Source organism: Anneissia japonica, unplaced genomic scaffold, assembly GCF_011630105.1.
Source record: "Anneissia japonica isolate Jap-2015-1 unplaced genomic scaffold, ASM1163010v1 scaffold281_len866295_cov195, whole genome shotgun sequence".
Classification (NCBI taxonomy): domain Eukaryota; kingdom Metazoa; phylum Echinodermata; class Crinoidea; order Comatulida; family Comatulidae; genus Anneissia; species Anneissia japonica.
Window position 1 is genome coordinate 572,584 of NW_022728190.1, and position 10,031 is coordinate 582,614.

At 35.4% G+C, this 10,031-nt stretch overlaps 2 protein-coding genes across 9 annotated transcripts in view; both read left to right on the forward strand.

Annotated features, from left to right (window-relative positions):
- The window catches only part of LOC117114009 (fibroblast growth factor receptor-like), a 21,448-nt gene extending 18,751 nt beyond the window's left edge, over positions 1-2,697 (forward strand). For all 8 annotated transcript variants that reach the window (XM_033257529.1, XM_033257530.1, XM_033257528.1 and 5 more), the window contains 2 exons: positions 1,414-1,622; positions 2,456-2,697. In XM_033257529.1, the coding sequence (XP_033113420.1) occupies positions 1,414-1,622; positions 2,456-2,555 (309 nt within the window). In that variant the 3' untranslated portion in view covers positions 2,556-2,697. The remainder of the gene's footprint in view (positions 1-1,413; positions 1,623-2,455) is intronic.
- A 2,198-nt stretch (positions 2,698-4,895) lies between these two features.
- Positions 4,896-10,014, forward strand: LOC117114008 (tripartite motif-containing protein 3-like). The gene has a single exon (XM_033257527.1). The coding sequence runs from the start codon at positions 4,964-4,966 to the stop codon at positions 7,055-7,057; it is 2,094 nt and encodes a 697-aa protein (XP_033113418.1). The 5' UTR covers positions 4,896-4,963; the 3' UTR covers positions 7,058-10,014.
- Positions 10,015-10,031: the final 17 nt, after the last annotated feature.

Below are 10,031 nucleotides of genomic sequence, written 5' to 3' on the forward strand. Positions count from 1 at the left end.
ATGGTCAAAAAAATTGTTTTTTCTGACCCCCTCATTTCTCTTTCTTCAAAACGTTGATGACCCCATATAATCTTAACCATTCGTCATTTCTAAATCATATTAGGTGAGCATAAGCTTCAGGTCAAGGTTGAATGTTATTTACCTTAATATTCCGTTCGCGTTTTTTAGCGTGCACGTACGCGTGCGTCAACATTTATATATGCATAAAACCATGAATATTTTTAATCAGTTATAGCTCCTTAGGATGAAAGGTGACCCCCAATTTTTATTACATAATCTGAAAGCACATGAGTTGTAGATACGAATAAGAGACAGGGACATTGTGACGTCATCATATTGACATTTGAATTAAAAAACTGAATTTGTATTTATGATGCCATTATGTTTATACTCGTTTGAACGTATCTCGCTTATTCTTGATTGATTGTCTCCCACCTGTGAGTATGTTATAGCTGAATCAATTCTCTTGAAGACGTGTCCCTTTATTTTTTATTTTGATCACGTCAATATGGTCAAAAAGAATGAATTTTTGGAGCCCTTTTATCTCTCATTCTTAAAAGATGTAAAACAATAGAACAGAGTGAAGACGGCAGACTGTATTTCGACGCTATCAGACTAATATATATATGTTATGTGAAGGGAAAGTTCGTGTGGCATTACCAACTAACAGGCGGTTTTAAATATACTTGACAATGTTTAATTTCGTGTGCTATTACTGTACACGCACACATGGTGACGTTACGGGTCATTTTCAGCATTTCAAAACTTTCGATAATTTACCCGATGTACGTTCATTTCCACGCACACAGCACATATTAAAGCTGAAAATCACGTTTTGTTACATACTTTGTGTTCCTGACACATTATTCATATCAGGAGTCACTCTTTGTGCTATTACCGTGCTCACGGGCGTCAAGACGTACGTGTACAAATGCGGAAATCTTTTAAAATGCTCAAATTATTCTTTTTAAAAAAAACTAATTACAGCATATTTTAGCATATTATGACACTTTTCAATCAGCACCGCGTGATCTTAATGAGGGTCAAAGTGCGGCGGATCACCTAACTCGTCCTCAGTGACGAGTTCAAATCTAGTTTTGATGAGTTATTATTCTCTTCACAAAGAGCCATCAGTATTTCCTACTCTAGGATTATATTCTGACTATATTCTTTATTGAGTATATCAATAACAATAATAATAATACTTTTGATATGCATGTATCTGATATTGATATGTTACACAATCTGCAAATTCAATTGAATAATAATAATAATTAAATAATAATAATAATATAAAATATTATGCTACAGTATGCTGCTTTCAACAATGCATCAGTCTTATCATGACAGATATTATAATTAACCTTAATATATTTTTTTTCTCCTCTCCTTTTTTTTGTTCCCCCTCCCAAGGCAAGGGTACCAGTTAAATGGATGGCACCTGAGGCACTCTTTGATCAAGTATTCACCATAAAGAGTGATGCCTGGTCATTTGGTGTGCTCCTGTGGGAAATCATGAGCCTTGGAATGACTCCGTATCCAGGAATTCCAATGGACATGATGATAGATCTGATCTGGTCGGGCAGGAAGATGGACATTCCCCAATGCTGCCCAAACGAAGTGTACGTTGCTTTAGCATGCCTGAAATCTTACAGACATTAAGATCAATTAGAGCAAAGTTCTGCAAAATGTAGGTCGTGACCCACCAGTAGGTCACCAAAATATTTTGGTGGATCGTGAAGCCTTGAGAGAAATCACCAAAATCAGCTAAGCTCAATTCTGTCCCTTAATATTATAGGCATTATGATCATTTGAAGCATTTATTTTATACTTAAAATAACAATGAAGCCATCAATCGGCATACTTCAGTGTTACATCTGTGCAATGACACTACAGGCATCGTTTTTACGTTATGATTTTTTTGTAATAATTATTATTCTTTATGTTTCTTATTTTAATATATTTTATGGTTCACTAGGGCTAGCTTTCTGAATTACTGGAATGTGCGGATAAGGGGTCAGTTAGTGGTGATTCATGTCTGAATTCTAAAAGTTTGCCGAACACTTAATTAGAGTATGCATATTGACATTTGACAGATCAAAAAAATGATCAGCACTTTCAATTGACAAATTTAAGAAAGTGAAAGTCAAGATAAACTTGTGCCAGTGGCAGTGATTATAAGTGACTTTTGCAAGGGCCAATCATTGGTGGTCACTTGCTAGTACGAGTTAAAATCACAAAATCAGTTTTTGTCACTTATAGAAAAAGTGAGATTAAAGCTCTGTTTACACTATCAAATTTGATGTGAGAGATTTGTGTGATGTGCCCCTATATGGGCATGATGATGTCATATTACACCCAAATATGGGCATATGCTAGTGTGGACAGAGCTTAGAAATTGATTACATAGACGTGATTGTATTTACTTATATTATTTACATTTTCCATTGCGTAGGTATCAACTAATGCTGGATTGTTGGAAGTGGTGCCCGCATGAGCGACCAACATTCCCGAATCTCACATCAATTCTATCTGGGATGCTGAAGAATAAGTAATCAACATCAGATGTGAAAGCGGTTTGGCGCAGCGTGAAAGGTTTGGTTTTCCAACCTCAAGGTCGGGGTTTCAATCCCTCGCTGTGCATTTCGCTTGTGTCCTTGAGCAAGGCACTTTATCTGCATTGCTTCTCTCCACCCAGGAGTATAAATGGGTACCTGGTGGGGTTGCTTGCTCCAGATGTGTATAAGAGACAGGAGCTCCTGCGCTGAATACAGCAGCAACACTTAGCATGTGGATCCAATGACCAGGGACAGAAGCGCTTCGTATCTGCAAAGAAAGGCGCTATATAAATAAATATGATTAGATTAGATATGTATGCAGTTAAAATTCTTGTGAGGCTGGATACAGGCAACCTGTATACCAATAATATTTCGCTTGACTAGGAAGTTACAGCACCATGGTGTCAACACTTTGCTTGGCGCAAACTTTCTAACCAGTGTCATTATTTTGCTTGACACCAACATTGTATATAATTGTACTCTACATTGTTTGACATTAGAGTTTTTACATTTTGTTGTAAATGGTTAAGCCTAACAGCAGAGTGAATTTTTGTACTGGTGTTACCTTTTGCTTGACACCCTTTATTGTTGTCACTATTTACCTGACACCATCTAGTGCATTTTGTACTGGTGTCACTATTTTTTGCTTGAAACCATGCAGTCACATTTGTACTGATGTCACTATTTTACTTGACACCTGGCATCCAGGGAATTTTGTACTGGTGTCACTATTTTGCTTGACAACATTCAGTCAGATTTGTACTGCAGATGTCACTGTTTTACTTGACACCCATATTGGTGTCACCATTTTGTTTAAACCATGCAGTCACATTTATTTGCTTGCACGCCAACCACACACTTTGTACCATGGTGTCACTATCCATCATGGATCACAGTGCAGTATATTTTGAGGATGCATTTTTCCTGCCATCTGGAGGTGTGGTTAGACATAATATTGTACCTCAGCCCCATGCTAGGCCTGTAGTCTGGACCCTCAATTTGTAAAATTCCTTCTTCAACCCCCACCCCTCTATTTTGAACTCCAGAATCAGTCACTGCAAAATTAAATAAACATTTATCATTGAAAGTAACACTATTTCAGATTTGCAACTATGATTATGATTCACGGTTAAATATTATTAAAATGATATCTTGTTAGTTAGGCCATGTAAAAAAAAAAGTTTTGATTGTTCCCTCCCTTCTTTAAAAAAAATCACCTGACCAATTTTTTGCTAAAACTCATGAAAATTTTTGTCTTTCTGCCCATAATTCAACTTTTTTGGGTAATTATTTTGTCTTTCAATTGTTTGTTTGTATATATTCCAACTGAACGCTGCACTGTAAGATCCAGCAAAGTCAGCCACCTGTGACGGTCAGCAACTTTTTTTTTTACATGGCCTTATGTTATTGTTTTTATTACCATTGTGGTTGTGTCATTCTTTCTTGTCCCCTTGAAAATATCTTTGCTTAAAAACATAATGAATTCATTTGTGGAAAAATAAATACAGTAATTAACTTGACATATGGCCTATTGTCTCTTTAATGCGATTTAACTAGTATAAAGCATTTAATACTGAGCTCATACAAGCACCATTTTATTTATGTCAGGATGTCCAAGAAAATGAACGAATTGTATTTCACGCTTATATTTTGAGTTACATTATTATCTCCTTGTTTTCAATATTGTACTCTATTTTTTGGTAGTTCCATTTCTCACTGTACATTAATTATGTTAAATTTTCATTAACCTGTTTGGTAAATGGACTATTCCAAAGTTTGAAGCACCGCCCACATTAGATACGGTTGCTAAGGTTTCTAAAAAAAAGTGGGAATGTAATCTGTTGGAGACACTTTACGTAGAAGAGTTCCGACTGCCCTGATTTTGTATGGTAAGCGTTATATGGGCACCATTTCCGTCAGGTCATGAATAATTCATGTCGATTATAGTTTGAATATTCATTTTCTGGAGTCGCGCGAAATTATCAATCTCACCAATGTACAATACAGCCAGGAAAACAAACTGGGCCATCTTTTTCGCAATGTCTCAGATATATACGTTTTTAAATAGGTCTACAATAACTAAATATGTATAGGCCTATCCATTTTTGGATTTTATATATTCTTTCGGGGAATTACGGCGCTAAAGGTTTCACCTAACCAGGGTGTTGTCTGTAATTATTTAAAAATTTAAAGATGTTCTACATCTTCACAAAGCGACTTAAATCACCATCTACTTAGCGCGTACAGTGCTGGCAGTGCCTAAATTTGTGTTTAGCGCCCTCTAGAAAGTTCTCATTTAAATATTCATTAGTAGTGATTAGCATTTCCGCAAACATCTCATCACCATCATTTTCATTGATTCATGAGAGATATAAACAGAAACAGAAGGAATCAATCCGCTAAAAATGGCCGCATCTCTCTCGCAGCTTTCTGTTCTCAGTCAGATCAGTGAGGAATTTTTACTCTGTCAAGTGTGTTTCGAAGGATTCAACAAACCAAAGCTTCTGCCGTGTTTACATAGTTTTTGTGAGGCCTGTCTCGCTCGGTATGTATCGACAAAAGAAGGAACAATACGATGCCCGATGTGCAAGCAAGATACGGACTTGCCGGATGTCGGAGTAGGCGGACTTAAAGATAACTTCTTTATTCTGAATCTGTCAGATGTATTTACGCCTAAGAAAGACGAAGGACCTTCGAGGAGAGCGATCTGCACCGGCTGTAATGGAACAGACGTTGAAGCTAGTTACCGATGTTTAGAATGTGTCGATTTCTTGTGTGATGATTGTGCTCCAAATCACGATCATAGAATAGCTCGATTTACTAGGCAACATCACATCATCTCGTTCCCACCATCTCCAGAAAATAAACCAGGCAGTAAAGATGACCCAGTCTGCCAAAAGCATGGCCCAGAACTAGCACGATTTTACTGTGAAACGTGTGGTGTGCCAATTTGTAGGGAATGTGTTCTTGTGGAACATAAAGACCATTCTCATAATTTCTTAAAGGATGAGGTTGCAAGACACAAACATAAGATAAATATACTGTTGCATGGTGTCAAAGATAAGATAACTGATTTTGAAGAAGCTTTAAGAAATGTTGATGAAGCTGAAGCGAATTTAGAAGCAAACAAAGGCCAGGCAGAATATATCATTGATAGGACTGTGGACGAGTACATCGTGCTACTACGACGTCAGCAACAGGAACTTTGCAAGCGATTGGCACGAATTTGCGAAAGCCGTCGCAAGCAGCTGACAGCCCACCGTAAGAGTCTTCAAGGCGCTCTGGAGAATCTTCTCAGTGGGTTTGATTTCACGCAAAAGGCACTTGGCCACGGAAGTCAACTCGATATGCTTTACATCAAAGATGAAGTTATCGATCGCCTGCAAGGCTTGTCAACAATTTCTCCTCAGCAGGACATGACGATAGATCAACTAAGTCAGTTGTATTTTGTTGCAGATGAGGCTGTGGTTGAAAATAGCATTCCTGTTCTTGGGGAAATTAGGTGCGGTGAGAGAACAGCATCAGATTTTTCGGAGGGCGACACAAAATCGCTTTGTTCCTATGAATCGTCTGAACCTAGCGAACTGCCAAATTTGGAGTTAGTATGTCGGTCGCCAAAGCGTTTACCGCCCCCAAGCCCTCTCCGCCACCCGATCAAAACTAAACTATTGTACCACCTACGAGATGAATCTGGTGAGGCTGGAGAATTTGATTGGCCAAGTGGCGTGGCTGTCACATCAGATAGCGAATACATGGGCATTATAGATCGCGACAACGATCGCATTCAGGTATACAACCGTAAAGGGAAGTTTGAGTGTAAATTTGGTTCGCGTGGGCGCAATCCTGGCCAGTTTGAGCTTCCACTGGATGTTGCGTTTACCCAGGATGATGACCCTCTGATCTATATCACCGATGAGTATAACCACCGTGTTCAAATTCTTACCTTGTATGGAAAATATGTAGCACACTTTGGGGATAACGGTATGATGAAACAACCGTATGGAATAACCATTGATCACAAAGGGCGAATCATCGTCACCGATATCGGCAAACATCGTGTGACCATCCATGATCCGGATGGCCGACTGGTGCATAGTTTTGGTTCTCGGGGTTCTTCTGATGAAAATTTTAATGAACCACGTTATGTTGCTGTTTCTCGAGATAGAATTGTTGTATCCGATCATTGCAATCATTGCGTGAAAGTGTTCAGTATAGAGGGCATTCATCTACATACATTCGGAACGTGCGGTTCAGGTAATGGTCAATTTATCGGACCAACAGGTTTATGTTTCGATAAGGATGATAACATTCTGGTTGCAGACTGTGCCGATCGTGTGCAACTCTTTACCACGGAAGGAATGTTTATACGTATGGTACTCTCGGAGGCCGATGGTATAAGTGGCCCGCTTGGTATGGCACTGAGTAAAGATGGAGAACTTATAGTCACAAACTTAGGTACCCATTGTGTTAATGTTTTTAAATACTCAGGTTGGGTCTGAGGAAAAATATCTCATGAAATGACCCTTTAGTCCAAATGGTTGATTGGTAACATAAATGCTCGAATAAGCATCACACCAAACCTAATATTTTTTTGTTAAAGTGCCGCAGTGCTTAATCAAGAGTGTATAATATTACCCTGTGTGTAATGAAACAGGAATTTAAATATAATGTATATGGTGTTAAAATGAATACTGTAAATCATACAATGAAGACACAAGCATTTCTTTATAAACGTTTGTTTACGATGATAGGACTTATGATAGGCCTACTGAACTACGGGAATACATGAAATGGGTAACATGGGAACTGGCATGGAAAGCGCTGGCAATATTTTTTCAAAGCACCACTCTCAAATAGGCGCTGCACTGAAGCCTCAACAAATTTTATAAGCGTTGCGGCGCTTATTTAGGCATTTACGGTTATTAATAATAATTAACCTTGACAGACTTTAATCAGTACAGATTTTTCCTGAATTCAGAATTATGAACGTGCATTATTTGCAATACAAAAACAAGGAAAATTTTAGCATCTTAATATGCTTGCTCATGAAACGAAAATTGAATTGTTCAAAGTAACAATAGTACAGTATTATAAGAAATGAATGAATACGATTTTCTTTTACTCTGATTCTTCCTATTAGTAACAACAATCAAGGCTTAAAGTTTTAATTAATATATTATTTTTAAGATGCTAGTATTACAGAATAGGATTGTGATGTTTTCTTGAAAATGGTTGTAGTTGTATAATATTAGAACTAAGGATACCATATATGAAATTCTTCCAATAGTTTAAATTAAAATTTATCTCTAATTTAGGGTATGAACAGCTGTAATAGATTAGTGTCAAAATGTTGGAATTTTGTAATCAATTAAAAACTGCATGCCATGCCAGTGTAATATGTGCTTTTCAGTGAAGAACATGTCATTTGTAACTTTTAATATTTATAGCTTCACAAACTTGTGCATATAAAAGGCATTCATGAACAATCTAAAGAATTTAAATCATAATATTTTAAATAAGTTTAATTTTTGAGAGAAATTTGTAGCTAAGATTAGAAAAATGTACAGTACCATAAAGGAAAAAAAAACATTTATTTCAGCGTGTTTAGGGGGTGTGGGTGGGGTCTGTTGTTAAATGTTTAAAAAAATTGAATAAAAGCAGAATATTTTAATATTTTGATTTCCAAATGACACCACCTACGTGGATATAGCGTTCATCGCCACGTTCATCATTCAACCAATGTAGGCCTAATATATTGAGTGACTGGAGTTAAATGGAAATGTTCAAAGCCACTTGAATAGCATGGTATTCAGTTTCCATTTCGAAATGTCAAGTGATTGCACCAACCTCATTATGCGGAAGAGCATTTCAAAGACATGCGAAAATTCTTGCTTTTCCCAAGACTTTGGTTAATACTGTATCTTGCCGTATTTTGTAATAAAGTATGGCCTACACATTTGTGTCAGTGACCTTGATATTTTAAAAATAATTATATGAAAATCATCAAATTTAAAACATGAACCTTCTGAAGAATTTAAATGAAAAACAGTTCACCCTCCAATTCAGGACCACATTCCGGACCTAAAAATGTAGGGTGGTCTCTGTTCGTCTTCAATTAGATGGTTAGCTTTCTGTAAAACGAGTATTAGAGGGGTCTTGAATTAACAAGAAAGTATAATTTTAGAATATATATTACAGAATGACATCGTTTTGAAATTTTGACAAAAATTTTAAATGATAAAATATTCTGTTCTTCACATGGAATTTATTATCAATTAATAAAATGTAAATTTAAATAACCTAATATATTACACCATGTGGTTGAAGAATGTGCTTATTTTCAATTAATATGCTCCGTTCGTTGCTTATTGATCTCCGGCTAACTAGTGTCTTCGTAGCGTAGCAAATGGTTGCATATATTACATATGTGTGTGTAACATTTCAATATAGAATTTCAGTACAAATTAAAAGAGATTTTATGTTCTTTTATACTGCAAAGGTTTGCTGTATTAAGGTGATAATATGTGTTGCTTTTACTATGGACATACTTAATCCTACTCCAGGTGCTCATGTCTATACATATCAAAAGAATTGTGTGTGTGGGATTTTGATTAATGAATGAACCAAGCCATTATTAATTTTATTATGAATAACTCAAACTAGTTCTCCTTTGCTTTTGAATCTAAATATTCAATATTAATATTAAGATTAATACCTTTACTGTTATTGGAATCATTGTTGTATTCGTAAATCATTGGGTGAAGGAGTTCTGGTTTAGAATTACAATTCATTTTATTTATTACCGTTTTATCTGTAAACACATCACTTTACAGTACCGTAATCTCCTTGTAACATGCAAGTTGAAAAACAAATTAGCTACACTCGTTTGTAGTAAACATCAGTCTGGCTCCTAATCGCAAAAATAACATCAAGATTTCTTCACCCAATGCATTTACGCAAGTAATCATGTACAAAAAATAAATCATAAAATTTACCCTATATTTTTTGCTAGTTATGCATATTTATATATTTCTATGTGATCTTTATTTAATATCAACAAATGTATGAACTGCTTAAAGTTATTACAATTATTAATATTATATTAATATTTCTATATTACGTCTATTATTCATTTCTATAAATATATGTGTAAAAATATTAAAGTATTTGAAATATATGTATATTTTTTCTTACTATAACATGTTGATTTTAAAATTATATATTAAATTTATTATAATTATTAAAATTAAATATAAAATAAAATTTTATCAATACTGTAATTTTTATTCCTATAAAATATTCTTGACACTAAGAAATAAGTGCAAAATATGAAAATATGTATATTTTCCTTACATATTTTAGTATATATTTTAGAAGTTTTATTTATTTTATCTATGTGCAATTTATTTGAATTGAACATGCAATCATTAGCCTTAACATGTATGTATATAAATTCTTATGTACTGTATATGC